Here is a 24,083-nt window from a genome sequence, read left to right on the forward strand (position 1 = left end):
TTTCTGGGAGCCATACTGCCATGTACATGTTTTTTTCTGATCTTTGTATATTAATGAAAGACAATCCAAGCTTCCTTAAAGCTAACCTGGATCCAGTCCATTCCCGAGTTCAACAGCTACTCCTCAATATTGCCTAGTTTTACTCATGAGACAATCCAACCACTCGTTTATTTAGTCTGTTGACAGCTTTTGAAAACATTTTGAGATAATACATACAACCCATATATTATATACTTCCTGTATTTATGACTTTCACTGTGTCTCTGAGATCATTTTTGGTTTCCCTTTTTCTTCATTTGGTATACAGCAATCAAATTTTGTGTTCCTGATATTATTATTAGTCACATCAATTTTACCCTTGAAAATTAGCAATGTGAGAGTGATTATGGTGTTTTGATGTCCCCATATTTTTCCATCTGTAGAGACCTTCATCTGAACTTAAACAAATATTTTTGTCTCTTATTCTGAACTCAGGGATTAATGTTTCATGCAATAAAAATCAGATTTGGCATCAAAATTGTATAGTTTTCTTGCAATAAAATTATGTTTTGGAGTTCTTTGTATGAGATTAAAAACAGTTATATGGAATATTACACTCATTTTTAACTATCTGACAGTATACCACCAGCCCTGCTAACAATGTTCATTACAGTATGTTCGCAGTAACAAAAGGATCACAGGTTTACGCCTCAGTTCAAATACAAGTGTGCATTTATAACATACATGTCTCTCACCTGTATGATTTCTTGTGTTATCTTCTGGCAGTGATTATGTACAATATTGGTTCCAATGCCACAGAGTTCCACTGTAACATTACTGTCTTGTGGGGTTTAAAAATAAACTGAAAAACTTTGTTGATAACTGTACAATGTAAAATTCCACATGTAGATATATGTCATGCAAATACAAATAATACATAATAAATATTCTTTAATCATGGCCATTTGCAAAAGCACAAAACAATGTCATGTAAACAAAAATATTCTTCATGCTTAAAACAGTGCAAAATATCCCTCAAAGGTGAAAAAAATTATTAGGTACAAGACAAATTTTGTAATGTATCACTGTACACACAGCAAAAAGTATGAAACTTGTCTGTCACTTTCATATTTGTCCTGACATCACTGTACACACTGTTCTACTCAGTACATCACACACACCTCTTTACGTAGGAATTGTAGAGTAGATGAATCTCAAGGAGTGCACCTTTTGAAAAATGATGATTAGCAGAAAGTATTACTGCCATACATCTTGTCTTATGCCATACAATCAGCATAATCTGATTATATATAATTTAAAAATTGTAGTCTATTTAGAAGCTAAAATTATAATCAGACCACTACATTATGAGACAAAATCTTGATGCTGTTTCCTATGTACAGCTTACAATAACCATTCACACTACTAAGTTGACTATAATTAATGAGAGAAACAGTATGCAGGCAAAAGTACTCTTGGAAAATAATGTGGGAAATTTGCAAAACAGAATGTAGTCATGATCTCATAGGCGATTAAAACAGTTTGATTCTTGCTTTGTTTGAAATAAGTAATAAGTACAAATGTATATGGATTTCTATTGCTTAGGGAAATGAGACATGGCACAGCTGATTTACGGAAGATTGCATGTGAACAATCAGTCTTTGAACACTGACAGCTAAACATACACACAAGATTATTGTACAGTTTGCCTTCTCAGCCTTCAATGATGTTGGGAAAGCCCATATGTTTCTGTAGACACACTGTTCTTCTTCTTGTGTCACAGTTGTTTCAGCATTTGGTAATTTTTGTCAATTTATTTAATAATGACCCATAAAAACAACTAATAAGTTAGGTTATAGGCCATAATTCTTCACTATTTAAAAATCAGTAAAGAAAAATGATAACTATGAAAATGTGTGTCCATTACTAAGAAGAGGGTACAAGTTTACTTGGAGAGATGCACCTAATTGGGAAACAGATAAAATTAAAACAACAGATATGAAAAGAGTCGATTGCACAGCAGACATCTTTTTTCTGTATTTAGCAACAGATTGTGCTCCATTAAGAGTATATACAAAAATTATCTCCGGTGTAAGTATTTTATATTTACTGTTAGCATTAATCACATGTCTTTTATTGAATGTTTGTTGAACCTGCAGTTGTAAGTTCAAAGCTTTCACATTAAAAGTACACATGGTAGAATTAAGTAATCTATAATCCAATGTGACAACTAAACCTCATTTGAACACAGCATATGTTATACATGAAAGTCAACATTATAAGTGGAATGTTTATATACACTTAACAATAAAAAGAATAACACTCAGAATATCTTGTACTATCTATTTACTTCCCCAAACAAATGCAAGTATAAACAGTATATGGATATTTACATATATATCATTAAAAAGAGTAACATTTAAATTAGCTCTTTGTGACATCATAATATAATGATACTTGTGCTTTAATCACAGTTTCTCTATAGAAACAACACATTTGCATTAATGCAAGCACCGTGACAGCAAAAATCACAATATGAAACACACTGCATACTTCTCAGACATTATATTGCACCATTTATTACATTACCTGCAGGTCTTTCAGTACTTACATCTATTTGTATGCGATGAAAACCTACTCACTGAAATTTTTAAGTCGATTTTATACTAGCAAACTGTCATAAATGCATGTTAATAATCTGTTGTTCATTAAAGTTAAAAACAAATGAAATTTTTCTAAAATGTGAGACCACTCTAATAACAAGTGAGATATTTACTAAGAGATGGAAATATCTCTTGCACTCTTTGTTAAATAATTGTTTTTACCTAACAACATACTGTAATGGCTCATTCACTTACTAGGTGTATTTCTGTAATTCTTTATAACTTGTAATTCTTATTGTCATGAGAGATGGAAAGAAGAAAAAATTTGGTCATTTAAAAATATGCAAAAAATAAAAGTTCAGCATAGGCAGATATGGATACATTGTGCACCTCAAACAAAAGAGACACATAAATGAATAGAGACTTACAGTGTAAGTTAGTGTCAATATTACTGCAATAAATAAGTTTTGGATGCTCTTTCAACATAAAGCTGTAGGTAGAAATTGTAAATTACCCATTTTCAGTTTCTAAGAATTATGTTTGGAATAAAGCAAATGAGTTTATATGACAGAATTTTTCCTTTACGAGCTTAAGAAGATATACACTAGAGCCAAAAGATATAATTCACAACAGCAATGAATGCCATTTATGGCATAGCAACGAATAATGTAAATGTTTGGTAATATGAACATCTCCACAGGCCATAAGAATTCATTATGATAATACTGTATAAAACTAAGGATTCTGTGACTGTTTTGTGACACATACATGTATGACAGTCATAGTTATTTATAGAAAAACTGAATTTCTGTCACCAAGCTGAATATGTAAATGGGATTGATTATTATGTTAGAAACACACATTATGTGTATGACACCTGATGTCTGATATATGTGGCAAACATCTGACAACTGACAAATAAACCCATTTTCATTCTTGAGAATTTTTTTTTTCATAGGCCAGTATCAAACGAACTTTCTGGAGTCCTCCAACATACAGTGGCAGCAGCATTTATATCAAAATTTTGTTTACAGTAATACAGTGCAGACTTTCAAAGCCAGAATTAATTAAATTTACAGAATTTTTTCAGATTATGTGATAACAGTCCAACAAACATAACACTGATAATGTTTTAACCCAACCTAAGGACAGTACCAACCATTTTCAGAGGATGCAGCCCACTATTTCTGAAGCCCCTTTCCCATATTTGTCAGAGAGTATTCCAACTGCTCTATGTATTTCACAGGAAAGAGCAACAGTAAAATTGCACCATCCTCCACCCTACATCTCCCCTGATACACACACACACACACACACACACACACACACACACACACACACACACACAAAATAATCCTCCTGCGCAATGCAGTATTAGTGAAACAGTAGGAAATATCCCAGTCCTATAGCTGCCTTTTGGAGGCTGAAAGGGAGCCACATCACAAATAAGTAACTAACCACTAGAAAGGAATCACAAATAATGTCCTGAGTGTGAGTTCCGTGTGCTAACCAAGGTAAGAGATGCATAGATACTTGAAAGGTGAAAACTGAATAAACAAACAGATATTTAAAGCAAATTAGCAGCAGAGACTAAAGGGCCACCTAGAAATGACAAATTTGTGAACAAATCTAATTCCAAAACAATGTTTCATGACAGTGGTAATGGCACTCATTGATTGTAGCAGCTCTGCTTATTATTTTTAGTAAAAATAAAATAACCTATGAGGAATCCACATTCAAGATGCAGAAATTTTTAAATTATATGAATTTCTTTAAGAATAAAGCCCAAAAAAGAGTGATGGAATAAAAACCCCAGTTGCTGGCACACCCTTTGCTGTTTACAACAACAAACTTCGATCTCACTTAAATTTTTAACCCACAAGTTTGCTATGCACATGCTATACAACAAAACATATATGTTTATTGACATCCATACCCGAACAGATGGTATAAATTGAAAGCATTTTCGAAACACAGAGAAATTTAAAACTCTATGACTTCAAGAATGGCAAGTACCATAGAACCAAATATGAAGATCTTAATGGTTGATTTTAATGCTCAGTTTGTGTGGGAAAAGATCTATAGAACTATTGTTGAGCACTACCTCACAAACAAAAAGACCAAAAAATTTTGGGAAAGCCACAATCATCAGCTAATGTCCACACACTTTTGATTCATCCTCAGAAAGAAAACAATGTTGCAATCACTTAACACACTCACTTATCGCAGCAGCTGGAAATATCTAAATAGACCATATGGCTATACCTTGAAGCACAGTATTAAATAATGACTGTCACAGTCAAAATAGGTATGAATAAAGACTGTTATCAGTGTGGTTCAATTATGAAGCTCATACTAATGATTCATAATAATAAATGGAACACAACAGCTGTGTCTTGATTAAAAAAACGAAAGTCCAAAGTGCTAGCAGAACTACTATAAAAGGCTTCAAAAATATGGAATGACAGTTGGTAGCCATCCATAGTGGAATGACAGCTGTCAATAGGTATAAAAGGACATTGTAACTGCTTGGAGAAAATACAACAAATCCAAGAAAGTAAGAAAAAATGTGGTATATATGCAACCTAATGATAAAAATACAGCACAAAACATACACAGTGGGAAGTCTAAAAATCAAAAGGAAGTACTGAACAATGTAGAGCAAAACTACCAACAAAATACATTCTGTGAATATTATAGGAATTTTAAAAAAGGATAAAAAGATAGAAACCCCATTCATTTGTTTTCAACCAGAATATGGATAACTAGCTATGTCAAATGAAGAAAATTGCAAAAGCCTTGAAAATTGCTTTTAAAAAACTTCAAAATCATCCAAACCCAATTAATCCAGTTATAACAAATAAACAGATAAAATGGGTTCTCTCCTCCTCCAGACTGCAATAAAATCAAGCATTCTATCCACAGACTAAAGTTGCTAATGAAGTCTGCATAATAACAGAATTATAGAAGCTTTTGCTTGAAGCAGCAGTTGATTATTTATGTAACATCATAGTAAAGGTATAGGAGAAAGAGGGACTACAAGAAAATGTGAACAGTTCTTGGGGAATCCCATTACTCTCAGTAGCATTCAAGGTCACATCACTGTCCATATTAAAATTGATAAAACAACAAGTCAAGCATAAACTGGAAGAATATCAAGGAGCATACATAAGGATCAACAACAACACGACAAATACTGATTCCAAAAATGTTAACAACACACTTTATGCTGAGACAAGACAACATGTACATAACTTGTACATGTTAAAAAGGTATACAACTGCATTGGCCATTCTGATACTTAACAAACTGGTTAAGTTTTAGGTGATTAAAAACTACTAGGGTTTATAAGAGCAATCCTAACTAACACAAAGTCAAAAATAATATTCCAAGAATTTTTCTCTAAAGTGTCTGAATCAATATATGCATTTGACATGGAGATAGCTTATCACTGCTCTTGTTAAACTGTGTATTGGAAAAAAATAATACAGGAATGGCACAAGGAATTAAAACTTTGAAACTGGTTTAAATATTTGAGAACTGGGACAAAGAAGAGAGATGTGGAAATAAAATGTTTAGCTTTTGCAGATGATATAGCCATAATGAGATAAGATTTTGAAACTGCAACAAAACAAATTAATGGACTGAAAGAAGTAGCAGAAAAACTGTCTTGCAAATCTCTTTCAACAAGAGCAGTAGTACTGTCGAATTCATGGACAACACAAACTAACTATAAACCAGATATGGAACAATAAAACATGTTAACAGCTTTAAATTTCTGGGCAAATTGATTACACCCAATTGGCTAGATAACCAAGTCCTCAAAGTAAGACTTCAATAATGGAAATAGCTTTCTAAACCATATGAAACATTTACAAGAAAAAGGGCTTTTCCATAAATACCAAAATTCTTCGATACAACACAACTCTTTCATTTCTTTATGTAGCTGAGTTCCTTATCATCTCAGAAAGATGCATACTAGTGGAATTAGAAAGCAAAGAGAAAGAAAAAGAATATAAAAATGTGATTGATATAAAAAAAATACAAAGTTACTGCAAAACTGCAAATATTATGGGCACAAATCAAACATGTACAGTCTGATTTTATGGGCACAAAGAAGGATGAATTACACCAAATGAACACATAGTATCTTCAATGTCATTGACTCAAAGCCAAAAACAAGAAAGAATACCATGGTATATGAACATCAAAGATGTAGAGGAAATGGGAATACAGCCAGAAGACACAAAAATTGAAACATCTTCAGAGCAGCTGTAGTAATGAGTGGGACTTCTGAATGTGAAAAAAGTGAACAAATGGTGCCAAATGTCAGATAACTGCCTTGTTCGTTGCTATAATGTCAACTACAAAAAAAGGTAAGAAATGATAACATATAAGAAGAAACCAATAGTTCTGAGCAATAAAAAATGTACAGAATATTTATGAGGAAACTACAGTTCCAAACTAAAAATTTATTTAATTTTTAAAATTTAGGAATATTATTTAAATTACTGCCATACAAACTATTTATAATTACTACATTATGTGGCTGCTACCTACTGAGAAGAAAGAAATTTAGCTATGGTTGTTAATATGCATGATTTATGTCACCATTGCAGTAAGAAATATAGTAAATAAATAAATGCTCACAACTTTTCTCTTGCATTTAATAACAAAATCTCTGAGAGAATTTTGGATTCCTCAGCTGACAGCCCTATAAATAATCTGCCAATGTTTCATCATGATTCCCAATACATATCAAAGAGTCCCACACTGGTAGTGGAGGACAATATCAATCACCTGTGCCCATGAACTACACAGCATGATGCAACATACAGTTGTTACTGCTAGTTTGTTCTTCATATATCTATCCATTTCTGTACTATGAGGTAGACCATAATAGGGTTAAGTAAGTATATATTTCACAACAGTATATTGATGACAAATTTGTTTGTGATGGCAAATGAATGACAAATGTGGATGCATGAGTAAACATAGTTTGAACTAGATAAAGATGCAGTTATTAAAATGGTTGGAACAGAAAGGAAAATAATTTTCAATGCAGCCCTACAGAACTACCGTAACACTATTTCTGAATCAATAACCTGTCACACACTGTCTCCTATGGATTCTGTTAAAATGCATCCTCCATCAAACTTTGATTTACAAAATGGAAAGCCATTGACTGAAAACACAAAAAGTTTCAAAATTCCAAGGAAGATGTTCTACTGCTCAGTTAAAGAACAGAACATCTTAAAGGCTGGAGAGGTAATGGGGCAAATGTCCATTTATTTATATTACTGTTCATTTAAAATTAAATAAGTTAGTACTTCACATCAAACTAAAGAAATTGCTTGCAATATGTGATGCATATATTTATCTGTCATAGTTCCTTCTTTCATGTAAAGGCTTTGTAGCATATCTTTGAGAAACAGAGATGCAGATAATATTTCGGAAACTGCAAACAAATATCTTAGTTGTCATTAGTATAAAATACTTTCAGTAAACTTGTTGTGTCAGTTTGGAATACAGCATCATCTACCTCACAAAAACAATGGAAATTAATATCACAAGCTAGAATTTTATTCTTATCTGATGTGGCAAGGACACTGTGAATGTTCATACAAGAATGTTATTCTGAGAAACTTCCTTACCATAATATCTCACCAATTATTAGAAGGTCTGTTTGTCAAACATCATTCAACAAGGATAAAGTAAACTGCAAGGAGCCTCTCATTCGTTGTTCTAACCTGCTTTTCTTTACAAAGCTAGTAAAGAGAAACAAATAATGCAATAAAGATTACTTGAGACAAAGAGTGAACAACATTACAGTTTTTGTTTGTGGCTGTTAAGAACATAGAGGTAGAAGTAAAACTTAATTTCTTTCCCACAAAATACAAACTCATTTTAAAATTGTGGACCTGCTTATTATGAGACCTTTCTCTCACAATGAAATGATAAAATTTGAAAGAGAAATATACTAATAGAAGGCTTTTATCAATCAGATCAGTGTCTTAGTGCTTGTTTATGATTTTTATGCATTGAAGCAGATGAATTATTATTATTATTATTATTATTATTATTAAATGTTTTATGTTCCCAAATAGCTAAGTGTAAATTTCTTCTGCAGCTACCTTATTTTAAGTCTTTAAAATTTATCTGCATGTAAAAAATGCTAATGCCAATATGACAATTAAAATAATAATTTAAACACAATAGATAGTAATGAAACAGTCTGTAAGGCATTTAAAATAAGGGCACTTTTCACTTGTCCAGTAGCATTCTGTTTCATGTGCTAGACTGGCAGACAGCAGTGTTAGATATCTTGTTAATGCCAAGAAAGAGTGTCATAAAAATGTGGTAAAATTATTGATATTTTAAACTTAACACCCTTACAAAGCAAGAACCCAGTCCTTACATCTGTGGTTGAACAAAGTGTCAACATTTAGAGTGAAAGCATCTTCACTTAATAAATGACAACAGCAGCATTAGATCTGCATTGCATTATATATATAAATTAATATATATTTGTGCAATACAGACACCCCTTAAGAGCTCACAAGATCATTGAAAAAGAATATAAAATTTAAAAATTTTATGTAATTATTATTGATATAACAGCCAAATTCTTCAAAAACCATGTTCCATAAGTGTTTCAAACACCTGCGATGATATATCAAGTTTCATTTTCCTTTTTGAGCCAGTTCAGTTGCAGTTCATAAAAAATCACAGGTTTTTGTTTATTTTGGTGTTTTTATAACAACAACAACAATAACAATAACAACAACTTAACATGTCACAATGACTCACTTGCACTCATCTTATCTGAAGACTGACATGTCATAAACGTTTCGTTTAACTACCCCAAGTACCTACACAGTTCCTCCAAATGCGGCATGTTTGAAATTATATAGTGTTTTTATGAATTTGTGTAGTCTATTACAAAGCAGTCTTTTATGGAATTACATTATGAACAATCTGAAGAGATAATTCATATTTTATACAGAAGTTCCATTTACAGATCACTTTGAACTTACAATTTCTTATTACATGAAACTGAAAAACAATTTTCAAAAACTAGAAAAAAGGAAAGAAAATTTAACTTAAGAATTATTCATTCCAGTATACTGATGATATGAAATCATTATTTGCACTGGATCAATAACAAATATAAAACAAATTATCCATTACTGTTCAATAATTAACAGACCTAATACATGTCTGTTTCATCCAAGCATGCCTTTTATGCTGATGGATAAGATATGAAACATGATCTACAAATTATGTACAGTACATAACAACTTCAATAAATAAAAAACTCTTAACAATATACACATTATGTACACACTGTAATATAAGTAGTTAACATAGTTCCATTATTTTATAAGGAAATATGTATACAATTTATGAGCAATCTCTTGAAACAGATATCTACATAACAAATCAGGTATACACACATATGATCTCACAAAAATAATGTGCACTTACTTCACGTGCTTTTTGCTAAAATAACAGAGATTATGTTTTCATGAACAAAGGCTCAATATTTGCATTCACATGTACCCAAATGATGGAACAGGCATAGCTGTATCACCATTTGACCTAAGGTTAACACACACAAGTGCACAAGATGTACATCCTGGAGAAATTAATTCTGTAACTGCATCACACTGCCAATAGAAAAATGCCTCCACATTTTGTGACATCGAAAAGCAATCATTAGTAGCCTCTCTCTGAATGGAAGACTACTGCCAACACATCTTGGAATTGCTACTGTTTCTCATGACCTCCACAATTAGAAATAAAATGACCACTTATCAACAGGATATCAAATGTTGATGTTATGTTTCCCAAATATTTATAAGAGTGTAATTCATAATAACTTCATATGAAATGTATAAGCTATAATTTCCGTCTGATTGATAACTGGTGGCATACATTGGGGAACAAGTGGAGAAGGGCATCTGATAACTGATTACTTTAAAAATGTACAAAATTTGAGAACACACTTCTTCAGGATGCAGTTAGTTTGCTACTTATATCAGTGACATAACTAATACAATACGTGAGATGAAGTAGAAAGCAAGAAGTGACACATTTTTAATAATATACAATTAAACAAGCTTGCAGGAATTACTAAGTTCTGTTGAAATACAGTTGAGCAAATGTGTTGTGTTCTGTAACTATATACAGAATGGAGGATCAATTAGTGAAGACATTATAACATTTGAAAAAGGACAGCAACACGAAGAGAAGGAAAGGACAGAATTATGAAGAGAACGAATAAACAATTTGTAATACTCATTGAATGCTGAAACACTTCAGATGTTTGACACACAATACTTAGGTCATAATTTCTACTCACACATTCTCATTCAGCGGTATGGATGGATATGAAAACTAGTAATATATTAATTGTGATGGCATTATGTATGGTGAACCTAGCATAGTTGTTTTTTAAATTTGTATTCTGAATAATGAAATAGTGATATGTGCACTAAAAAAGCACCATTTTTCCCTTAACCTTGCCCCTGATTTCTTCCTTTAGGCACCAACGAGACTTTTGATGTTGTCAAGAACTATTAAAGAAAGATGTTTGTTGACAACAGAATGTTGATAAATGTGCATCATACTACTAAACACCTGGAACTGCAAAGGCTCTAAAATTAAGTACAAACGCAAATCAAAAGACAATATGATTCTAAGAGTGACAAAACTGGACATTTTAGATTTCTTTAATGGCAGGAACATATTGGAAAAATTTAATTACTGTACAATAATGTGAGTTATAAAACACAGCATTCACTACATCTGAAGAGGAAAAAGTACTTTTAAGGCAAAAGTTGAAGACAAGTCAAAATTTTTCACCTTCATACTTATGGGCTATGAATTATTCTTAGTGTACCAAAAGATTAACTAGAATGTGAAAATATATTAATCTGATGGCTAGAGGGTACAGCACTTGAAATTCATAAAATACTTCTGACTTGAAAAATACTTTTTTCTAAAATAAGTTTCCAGTAGAATCTGTAGCTTGCAATCATACTGATATTGGAAAGTATAACTATGCCATGTGTAATGGACAGGCTTTTTGTAATTGTATTTGCAGAACATGAAAATCTGGTAACAAATACTTTGCACAGAGATTCCATTTCATTTTGTTTGTTTGTTTGTTTGTTTGTTTTTGTGTGTGTGTGTGTGTGTGTGTGTGTGTGTGTGTGTGTGTGTGTGTGTGTGTGTGACTTTTTGTAGGCTTGGGCACCTTCAGGATAAAATAAATTTATATGATACTGTATCAGATTATACGGCATTAATCACAGTTTTCATCATATATGTATAAATATTTAACACTAAAACTAAATTCTGAAAACAATGTATCAGTTTGAAACCAAATTCTCTGTGTCAAATGTCTACACAAAATACTGTGTAAACCTTAACAAACACATAGAAAGTAAATGAATTGTACATTCAGACAGGGGTTTTGTGAGCCAATAAAGAATAGAAAGTAACAGGTGTGTAAGTACTGAGTCACTAGAAATAAAGAAATTAGTATTTCTTATAAGTGTAATCACAAGCACTACAGGAAAAAACCAGCTTACAGTGACATTATGGGTAGTTTGCCTGATTTTCTGTTTGATAGCACATGAAGGTTGCATGAGACTAAATTCTCTTCTCATAAATCAGTCCCAGAGCTCTGTAAGTTATCAATTGCTGTTAATTGATATCTTCCCCCCTCCCCTCTTCACAAAAATACTGAAATATTGATACAAGTATAATAATACATTATTCACAGAAGTTGGAAAGAATGAAGAATTCCATTCCAGAATTTTGACAAACTTACATCATTTTCTGTCTGCATAAAACAAAACCAGGGACCATGAATACTGAGCAAAAAGTGAGGCAAAATGACAATTATAAGACACATGTGCCAATATTTTCTTGAACATATAGAGTAGTATATTTAAATGTGATAAATAGTGATATATTTGAGCATGTCATTCTGAAGGTTAATATTACTTACAGTAAAGGTACAAAATTAATCATCAGAAAATTTTATCTTCTTTAGCAAAATTTGTTTGGTGTTTTGGACTAGGTTTTTGGTGCACCACATGATGCAATATGTTGCAAAACATTGCAGTGGTTGTTCCCAAAACCAAAATCTCATTAAATGTAGGAGAACATGGTTATGTCACTTGTGGTTCATTGGCTCCTTTCCAGAAACTCACTATTATGAGTGTAAGTTTGTTTCAGCAATGAACTGTCTGTGAATACTACTGGGACAAATAAACGAGTATCCATTTTATTCCATGAAATGGAAAATGGAATAGATGTGGTTAATTAATTAGTATGTATTTTAAAGAACAAGAATAACTTTTGTAAACGCACATAGTAGCTATGCATGTATGCTAAAAAATGCTAGATCAAAATAGGAGACTAATTCAATACTTTGAATGTCCAAATGTGATAGAAAATTAAATAAAAATAAGTCTCAAAGAATGTTTCATAATATAAAACTAGGAATTATGTTCCTTTTACAAGTATCCAATACATTTTAATGTGAAAAGCCTGTCACTGTGAAGCACAAAGTAAGTAATGCCAAAAGGAGAAAGAAACGTGTGTATTATGAAATGGTAACCTGTGTGTTTTTGCAAGAAAGCTCAAGTTAAAACATCGCTTCCTTGACTGTGCAACAATGTCTTGCATGTTCATGTCTGCAGCAGTCACCTACAGAAAGGCGTTAATAGACCAAAGTTTATGATTTCATGTCAAACCTCCAAAACATTTAGCAGAACAACAGACAGAATTCTTCTGCGAAAAAATCAATTTATGTGAATATGAATGCCCAGTCTTCAAGAAAATTTATTTATTCAGTTATATAAATTGTTAAGACCAAAGCATACGCAAGTTGTTATCACGTATAATTAATGTTACTGTGAGCCATTGTCCATGACTAACAGTGAGTCAGATGTCCTGATTACAACAGTATGTCCTCTGTAACCTCTCTCACACACTATAATATTATTCTATTTTATGCTGACTTTCAGTTGCCTATGAATACACAACTCTGTCCAGTACACCACTTTCTTAGTTCATTTTAGTGGCGTTGCCAAGCACTGTGAATAGCTAACAGCTACTGACTTATCCCAATTTTAAAGAATCATTCCTTAAAATACCATATTATTTGATTCAGGCAGCATCAGATGAGTGAATAACTGTGTGATTGCACAATGTTTTTTTCTTTTACAATGCAAAGTAATATTTTCATATAAATTCTTGTAATGTGTTTAAAAAAAATACAAATTATTGAAAACACTACTGTCTTGTGACAATGTTTTGACTATTATAAAACAGTCCATTTCATTTGGGCTGTGATTCCCTGAAGAGTTTCTTGCTCACTTGTCCATGTATGTCTTTTTCTCAGTGACAACAAGAACGTGTCTTGAAAAACACTTGTGGAGAGTAGACTAGACATCTGACGTTTTCACTTCCGTTGTGGATGGGCCAGATGTTGCACCACGTGGGCTGCTACTCTGTGAGTCCTGGAAGATGGTATGTTATAATTAAGTTACATAAGAATTAACAAACTGGTATTTATGTTTGTTAACAGTGCACTTGTCAAGAGCTGCTGACAGTTGTCAGTGATGGTTTTGGATCAAATTGTGGTGATGGTTTTGGATAAAACGGTTGTTGCTGCTTGGAGGGAAGAGGGGGAGGGTGGGGGGGGGCGTCAGGCTGTTTGAGGTTTTAGCTTAATACTTATCACCTTTTGAGGAAATTGGCATAGAATTGTCTGTGTTGCTGAACATGTAATGTCTATAAAGGGCTGGTAAGCCAGACCACTGGTACTGTGGTGAAAGTGCCATGCTTTGACTCTGTGGACTTGAGGTAAAAGTCCACATAGCAGTTTTTGTGATTTTTTTTCCCGACATAAAATGTATTTTTTCATAGAATAATCTGTATTTCACTGTTATAAATAGCTTTATTATATTTCTTGTGCATTCTTCGATTTCTGTATTAATGGTCTGTGTCAATGAACTTGTCTGCTGTTGGCAAATAATAGTTCAATATGTTGCTACAGTACAGTAGTTCAATATGTTGCACCAGTTTACTGTTCTAATGGAGACTAGCCTTTGTTTACACAAGGTAGAGAAAGTGACCAAGCTGTAAAAAGCACAGGCTAGGCTCTGGCATCAGGTTTATTTGATCATCAGTATCACTTGATACAGCACAGTGATAGCTATGATTTACTTTCTGTGAATTTGGATGTCTATACTAGTGTATCATCAGTGTGGTTCCCAGTAAAATAAATACATTAAATTTGTTAATAATGAGAATATCTTCCACATCATATAAATAAATCATTCATGTTACTGGAATAATAATTTTGTGAAAAAAGTATATTTTAAGGAAGCAAAAAGAAAGTTTGTTAAATTTGGGATTTGGACTTGAGCTTCAGGCCACAAATCTAGGCTATGGTGTCTTCACCATTTGCTCACCCAATTCATTCATTAAGCAGTTTTATGAATTAGGACTTTACAAAAACAGGATTTTCAGTTTTTATGTTCTTAAATGCTATCTGTTGTCAACAGTAGTTAGCAGGTAGTTCCTAAACCTCCTCACTCTTGTCCTCCATTCTCATCTGCTTTGCTTCCTATGATACATTTAAAATTGAGTATAAAATAGAGAGATCTCCCTAACCGTGACTCCACAACAGCCAAATATACAAAATTATATTCTAAAATGTCAAATACCTTTGTCATAAGAATAAATGATGATGCTGGGGCATAAAGATAAGTTGCCAAAAACTCATTGTTAATCTAAGAAAGCAATAAATGTCTGGCAAGGAATAAAATATCTTTAATGGTACAAAAAGTTGTTTGTCTTTAACAACTAAATCTGTAGTAAATTTTACTACATGTAACAATTGAAATTTATATCAGCACATAAACCTTAACAAATTTTATGCATATTTTAGCACTTTTTGTATATCTGGGATGTTGCATCTTTTTACATTTATTGAGGATATGATCTACACAACATTTAAATAAATAACAATATTCTCTCTTAAGCTTCTCACTGACAGTTCATGATTGTGGCTAACCACCATGCACTATGCACTACCTAACAGTCGGTATGTGCAACTTTGGCACGGATAACAACAGCAGTGCATCATGGCAAGGTTATATAATGAGGCCTTTGTAGTTCACTGGAGGGAGTTGGCATCACATCTGCACACACAAGTCACCTTACTCCGATAAATTCCGGGGACAGGTGCCATGATCTCTGATGTCACAATGAATCATATCCCGAATGTGTTCAATTGGCTTTAGATCTGGTGATTTGGTGGACAGTATATCAACTGGAACATACCACTGTGTTCCTCAAACCACTCCAACACATTTCTGGCCTTGTGATATGGCCCATTATCTTGTTGAAAAATGCCACAGCCATCACATTATCACAAAGTAGTGTACACGGTCTGCAACCAGTGTACAATAATCTTTGGGTATCACGGTGCCATTCATGAGCTCCACTGAACTCAGGGATGCCTGTGTGAATGTTCCCCAGAGCATAATGGATCTGCCGTCAGCTCGTCTGCATCCCACAGTGCAGGTGTCAAGACAAAGGATTCACACCCTCTCATCAGCATGATGAAGAAGGTGCTGAGATTCATCAGACCATGCAACATTTTGCACAGTGTGCCAAAATCCAGTGCTGATGGTTACTTGCCTATTTCAGTCAAAGTTGTCGATGTCGTGGTGATAACATTGGCACATGCACGAGTTGTTGGCTGTAGAGGCCCATTGTTAGGAGTGTTCAGCACACTGTGTGTTTAGACACACTTATACTCTGCCCAGCATTAAAGTCTGATGTTATTTCTGCCAGTTTGCCAGCTGTCCTGTTTTATCACTCCGCCCAGAATACGACATTCAACATCTGTAATGAAGGGTAGCCGTCCGAACCAACAACATCTGGACATTGTTTCACCTTGGTTTCACCACATGCTGAAGACACTCACCACAGCACTCCTCAAAAACCCTACAAGTCATGCATTTTCTGAAATGCTTGTGCAGGCCATCACAACTGCCCTCGGTCAAACTCAGATAGATCGTGCACCTTCCTCATTTTACACACAAACAGCACACTCACTGATACTACATCCACTGTGCATATGTCTGAGTAACATTCATTCCTCACCAAGTGATACTAATATCACCTGGACAGCTTTGTATCAATAGTAGGTTAATGGTCGTATTGTTCTGGATGATCAGTGTATATCTGACACGAAACCTACCTCTAATTCTAAAATATAGCTCCACACATATCAATTGTCTCATATGACAACTACAAAATTTATTTAAACATATATATTTTACAAATTTGATGTTTACATAATATAGTAAAATGATTTTATTCTATTAATCATAGATTTGATCACAGAAACACAAACCCAAATGCCCTCTTTTAAATACAAGAAGTAATTAACTTCCGAAAGTCACACAATATTTTAAGGGCTGATAAAAACTTCCATCTGCTGCAGTATATATGCAACACAGCATCACTCTGGTGTGAGTATATAAGCACAGACATGTAGGCAAGGGATTAGTGTGCATTCATGTCTTTCTAACATGTGTGGTGAGGTGAATATGTGAACTATGGCAATGTTATTATCAAATGTGTCCAAACAGGAGCAACGTACTGTTATTCTTTTCTTGGCTGGTGAAGCATAAACTCCAATAGACATTCACTGGAGAATGAAGACTGTGTATGGGGCAGCACGTCTGTCAAAAACCACCATTGTGGAATGGTGTGCCAAGTTCTGTTTTGCTTCGTAATGATAATGCATGTCTGCATATTGCAAATATCATAATCCAGAAGTTACACCAAATGAACTAAGAGACACTTGACCACCTGCCCCAATGTACTGCAGGCAGTTATTGACATCTTCACACAGCAGAACTGTGCTTTACCAAATGGGTATCTTTAACTTAATGTGTTTGTGGGATGATTGCCTCTATGCCCGCATTGATTTTGCCTGATTGGGATACCAACTCTGGACTGTATGGCCTTTGAAGGAAAACTTTTTGACTGCTCCTTATGTCATTTTTGAGCCATCCATGGTATTGCATATGAATTACTTTTTGAATCATTTCATTGAGGATTCACTTGATATTCTGCTCCTGGCAGTCAAGGATGCACTATGACACTGTGGATACTCAAGGTTTCTTTGATTTCCCCCTGGAGTGAGAGCATGATCTCCTTGAATAAGCCACTCGCTCTAAAGCTGTCACAGATGATCGCTGAAAGATCGGTTCGCAACAACATCCATTACTTGAAACTTTGAGGTCATGCCACCAGGAACTATTACCAGGCCTGTTTTTGGTATCAGAACCTTAACTTCCTAGATTAGATGTCACCTGAGAGAATCATAATGCGCAAACTCATACTTGCTTTGAATTCTACAATGCATGCAGTTGGAAATTTTTTGCTATTTACTCCCATGTGATGTAGCACTGTGTTATTGTGATTTAGTGAATCTTACTTATATTCAAAGATCTTTAGATTTTGACTGAGTAATTAAGTAACCACTTTCCACTACAAATGACAGTTTGATGCCATTTCCCATGTTAAGGTACTTTAATGAATTTGTTTCTGCACTATTTATCCAATACACTCTTAACATTACACCACAGAAAATGAAATAAAGGTCCATTAAACCAGGCAAATGCACTGGCAACACAACACAACAGATTATATTCATCCTTACTGACATACCTAAAGTTCCTCCAAACTGGCAGTTAGCTAAGCTCCCAAATAAACACTGAAATGTGTCTTTGGTCCTACATGCAGGAAACAAAAATTATTGTGAACAAGTATTCCATAAGAGTGATGTGTAGAAACTGATAGTAATTTCATCCAGTTAAATGTGCTGAAAGAAGCAAGATCCTGGAGGATAATTATAAACTTTTCCAGCTAAAATGTATATGTCTATATTAAAAAAAATCTTTTTTAGAGACATCTAACAGTAACTGCGAGTTAGTGACTATTCTGACTGCTAAAACAACCATCACACATGAACTATCTCCCATCTATGAGGACATGCTGTAAAGTAATGCCTCCAAATCTTTTATATGAAAACTCTGAAAGCTTTTTGGGTAAAACAAATGTTATTAACATTTTACATCTTCATTCTTCATGTCTACATATTTATTTCTCAATGCAGTCACCCTACCGATGACCACACATCTCTCAATGAGAGACCACTTTATCGATACAAGTATGGTAGTATGTTTGACTTGGCTGCCAGGGCCACAACCTCACCTTTTGATCCACTTCATCACTATCAAAATGAAGTCCTCAGAGGTGTTCTTTAAACTCTGGAAACAGAGTAAAATGGGTCCAAGTTGGGACCATGCAGAGAACGATCGATGACAGGGAACACAGGGTATCACATTGTTGCAAATGTTGCAGCACTCATGTGTGGTCTGCCATTGTCTTACTGAAGGAGAGGGACAAAGTCTTCAAATATGAAAATTGATTACAGCACACCATTTCTCATGCTATGATACAGCTACATTACACACTGTCCTGTCACACATGACAATATGGAGCCTGTTAGTGGTAGAGGGCCGCAGATCTGTAGATATGAAGAATAAAGATGCAGAATGTTAATATATTTTGTTTTATTTGTATAGCTTTAAGAGTTTTCACATAAAAAATTTGGAGGCATTACTTTGCAGCATGCACATGGATGAATTCGTGTGTGGAAGGCAGCATCATTAGCTTTATGATGACAAAATCATCTTGGAAATTTACATTTTGTGGGCTTTATGAATGCACTTTCAGAAAGTGGTAAACACATGGTGTACCTGTTCAGTGTCATTTAAGCTAGAGTATGACCTGTGCCCATATCACGAGGCACAGTATCCATACTTCTTGAAGGTATTTTATTAAAACTCTCTTTCAAAGCATACTCAGAATCTCATATTCTCATTTTATTACTTAGTCCACTACCAATATGCTCTGGAATAAGACCCCATGTTTCTTAAATGCATCAAAAATATTGTGGTGAGGGTGTACCCATTAGGAAAACAATGATTATGAATATGATAATCATAAACACATGATACAAAATGCTCATCACCCCCTTAAAAGAGCACACTGGTCACTTTTAAGTTCTTTGGAAGGCGTAAGCTAGTACCCCATGGTCATCTAACCCTTCATCTCATTCATATGTCCAGGCAATGAAATAGTGTTATATGCAAATCAGTGTTATGGAATCAATGCACTAAGATGGAGGCACAACGGAATACCAGGAAAGAGATATCATATTTGAACATCCCTATGACCATGCCATGAATAAAATTACCTATTTTACTGGTGTATCAATGCAGACTGTTGAATGTGTCTACAACATATGGTTGACCCCTCACAGCCATGTAACATAGTGTAAGAGCAGTGGTCTTAGAATGTTCCTAACTGTTAGTGAACAAAGATGCATGTAACACCCTGTCAATGATAAGCAGTTTCAGACTCAACAGGAACTACTGCTGTCAGTGAAAGCAAGTGCATTTCCACCAGTTTATGAATGAACTTTCTGAAGGCAACACTATGTATTGGACATTTCGAGTCGGGTACCTCACAAAAGGCTATTGCTCACAGAGGCACATAAAGCTGTATGTCTTTAATGAGCCAAGCAGTACAGAAACCAGTCAACAGCTGAATAGAGGCATGTATTATGATGCAACTAATTGTGATTTTTCCTCCTTTCTAGTGACACAAGGCACTGGTTGTATCAACAGCACAGTGAGGCATTTAAGTGACAGTGAGTGAAAGGTGTAGTTCTGGCTGTAGATGGTTCTGTGGTGATTTGGAGGTTTTTTCCACACCAAAACATGGTCCTACTCATTCAGATACGATAAAGATGAACCAGCATGTTTATTTCAACATTCCCTATGAAAATGTGTGGCCCTTTTCTCTACATCTCCATGATTAAGTTACACTCCCATCTTGCCAGAAGATAACTGTTGTGTTCACAGGTCTGGACACCTTTTTTTCCCAGTTCAAAGAACACTGGAGCCCCCTACTGTGCCTTGTCTGGTTCGCTAAGTCACCTGGTCTTAATCCCACAGAAAATATCTTGGATTATTTATGACACAGATGGAAAATAGCAATTTACATACCTTCCATTTGGTAGCTCTATGGGATTTAATCATCAATGAGTGGCTTCAGCTATATATGGCATACCTGAGGAATGGACTCTCTTCCTCAACAAGGTGAGGCCACTGTCAAAGTTAGATGTGATGTTACATGGTATTAAAATGTCGTCTCCTGGTACGACTAATTTTCTGTCCAGTGTGCTTACCTATATTGTCTGCTTTCCTCACCACAGCACATAATTGAATCAGCATATTTGAGCAGTTATTAGTCCATCCTAGGTACAGAGGCCTCACAGTTAAGCAATTAAGACACAGGAGGCTTAGAAACAGAATGATGACAAACTCAGAGTTGACTGTGTAACTGACAATGAGGAAAATTAGCAAAAGTGGAAAACAGTAGAGTTACGAGAATCTAAAACAGGAGAAACTTAAATGGAGATAAGAAGACATATATTTACAGTATGGTTAAATTGCTAGAATTCAGAATACAGAATAACTTAATCTATTATTGCTGTTTCCTGTTCCCTTTCTCTTGATGGAGTCATGTTTAATAATTCAGAACATTGTGCTAGATATTTGGCAAGGTTTCAAAATATGCTTTCTTGTACCTGTCCCAAATAATGTCTTCTAAGTAACTCAAGAGTAGCTTAACAGTTGTGGATTTTACTTCTTTCTAAAGCAGTGGTGAGTTCAGTAGTGAACAGTGAAATTGTGTTTTCCTTCTAGTATTGTATTTGCAAATCTCACCACTATTTTACAACAGCACCATATTGTAGATATCAAAGTTCATTACAGAATAAATGTACTGTATGCTTGCTTCTCGCATCCCTAATTATATGAATAGTTGCAAGCATCCAAGCCCACACATAATCCTAATTACTTTCAGTTGTGCAAAGAGACACTTGTGCTCTCATAAATACATAAAGCGTACATCATATTACCTGTCCTTGATCAAGTTCATCCAATGACTCTAGCCTAGCAATAGGCGCCACTGGAGCATCTTTAAAATCCCATGATGGTGTCTCTTCAGCCGCAGTTCCTCTAAATGAAAAATCATCTTTTCTAGTATCTGCAGTATGCTGAACAGGCCAGGCATCCTCACTCTCAGTATCACCATGTTGTTGATGCCAAGATGGTGTGTGCTGATGCTGTACCTTAACCAAAAATTGTTTCCATTAGTAAAGAAATGCAGTACTAAACCTACATTGGTTATTTGTATCTATGAATATAATCAATAATTTTTCAAAGTAAAAAGCATCTGGGTGTGATAAAAATTTATAATTGGCTTAATAGCAGTTGTGAACATGAATTTTATTATTTCTTGAATATAAATGTTCAGCTTGGACAGAGAGCATCAAGAGCAGTTATATATCAAATTAATTCTCTACTCTATATGAATGGATGCTTGCTTCTGTTCAAATATTTATACTGGCTAAGCCTGTGATTTATTGCATTTTGTAGTGTTAAGTGGTACCACTTGAGTAGCCCAGATGAAAAAAGTGATAAATGCATTTTTTGTCAATTTTGAGTTGGGCACACTGTCGTACAGATTTTTTCAGTGCCTACATGATGGAATAGATTTCAGAGTGCAAAATGCACTAGAAACTCTTGAATATGGCTATAGAAAACCATGGATGGTTGCAAAAGCCACTAACTGCAAGTTGTCCTTGGGTGCAAAGCCCACTTAATATCCAATGTTTACAAAACCCACCAAGTTCAACTGGCATCGCAGTCACCTCCCCATGTCCAGATGCAAAGTATGCCAACTGATTTCTGACTTACCAGTCTAGACATTCAGAGGTACCTTTCAGCTTGTTATGATTAGAAGGGCTATTTTTCTTAGTCAGAGTTATGTTGGAGTGAACACATAGGCAACAATGAAGCTCTTGCTGCCGATGCTTTGTTGAAACATAAGCTGGTAGGCACAGCTCAGCTGATCAGCATCTTGCCATATGTGTTTTTAAGAAAATATGTGATTCTGTGGACTTTTAAATGCAGAAGATGCTGGAAACAAAGTGGAAGTAATGGAAATAGTAGGTACTTTGCAAGAAGGTCCAAATCACTAGAACGAGACTGAGGGCAGTAGTCCCTCCCAGACAAGGAAGAGCCATCCTGGTCAGTTTTATTAGATCAATCTTATGCAATAAAAATGGTGCTGACAGTAATTGTTATGACATAACCTCAACAAATTTGTGGTACAATCTATGTCCTCCTTTACACAGTGGCACAATCTGACCAATTTGATGGACCATTCCTGCAAAATTGAAAGTTGTAACTATCTGGCAACAAAGTATAAGTGTAGTGCATAGCAAAACTAAAGAAAATTTGTTTTAAATGCAGTAGATCTTGCAGGTAACAGCAAGGAGTGTATGCGATCATGCGTACTTATGCTATGCAGTACACTTACACTGTTTCAAATCACTCCCAGTTTATGTTTTGCACGAATTGTCCACTGGGGAGGATTTTAAGTAACCACTGGGGAGGGGGTGTTAGCAGTAAAAAAAATGAAATATTTGACCAATTACGTGGTTCAATCACATCTTTTTATGTATGTTACATGATTATTTAACTTAACTCATTACACTTATTATCCCTTTTATTTTACCTGCATTTACAGACTTCTGCCTACTTTTCAAAATATGTGATTATGTCACTGGTTTCTTCTTGAAACTCCCATCAGTCTAGAAGAAATAGAACTGTAGTTTCCCAATAGTGGGCAGGGTTTTTGGTAACATTGAAAGACAACTTCACAAGTTGAGCATAATTGAAAACTTGTCTGTCTTTATACATCCACCTCATTGAGAAATTTTGCAACATTAGTACATCTAGGACAAAATGAATGTCCTGTTCAGGAATGGAAAGAATATGTGGAAATCTCAGTGAAAGTTACTGGTAGCTGGCATTTCCAGATTCAAAAACCCAAAAAAATCATGTTCACGAAAAGCAAAAATATGATATGTCTAGTTCATGGATGGGAAGAGCATCCTGATGACAGGAAAAAATTTCAGCAAAGCGAACAGCCCAACACCACCCACAGCAGATGTAGAACTTTCAGAAACCATACTTGCAGGCATGAAAAATCTTTTTGCAGTTCCACTTATTGAAGACTGGGTGGCCAAAGACAAACTCAAATTCTACACCAAGGTGTTTGATGAGCAGGAAGGCACTTCTAGAGTCACTTCTGCCACTGCCAATCCTCAGAACAAGGAAGAAGCCAGAAGCAATTTTGAGCTGATGGATAGTACTGGCGTTGATGTCACTTAAAGTATCACGAATAGACTATCTTCATAGCTCCTGATAGCTACTATGAATCCAAAGATATATTGTCTGCCGTATACAG

General features: G+C 34.6%; 1 protein-coding gene across 2 annotated transcripts in view; it reads right to left on the bottom strand.

The window, feature by feature from the left end:
* Positions 1 to 913: 913 nt before the first annotated feature.
* The window catches only part of LOC126297448 (potassium voltage-gated channel subfamily H member 6), a 2,320,485-nt gene continuing 2,297,315 nt past the window's right edge, over positions 914 to 24,083 (bottom strand). For both annotated transcript variants that reach the window (XM_049988300.1, XM_049988301.1), the window contains 2 exons: positions 21,685 to 21,897; positions 914 to 14,122 (listed from right to left, as the gene is read on the bottom strand). In XM_049988300.1, coding sequence (XP_049844257.1) covers positions 14,048 to 14,122; positions 21,685 to 21,897 — 288 coding nt within the window. In that variant the 3' untranslated portion in view covers positions 914 to 14,047. The remainder of the gene's footprint in view (positions 14,123 to 21,684; positions 21,898 to 24,083) is intronic.

Source organism: Schistocerca gregaria, chromosome X (assembly GCF_023897955.1).
Source record: "Schistocerca gregaria isolate iqSchGreg1 chromosome X, iqSchGreg1.2, whole genome shotgun sequence".
NCBI lineage: Eukaryota > Metazoa > Arthropoda > Insecta > Orthoptera > Acrididae > Schistocerca > Schistocerca gregaria.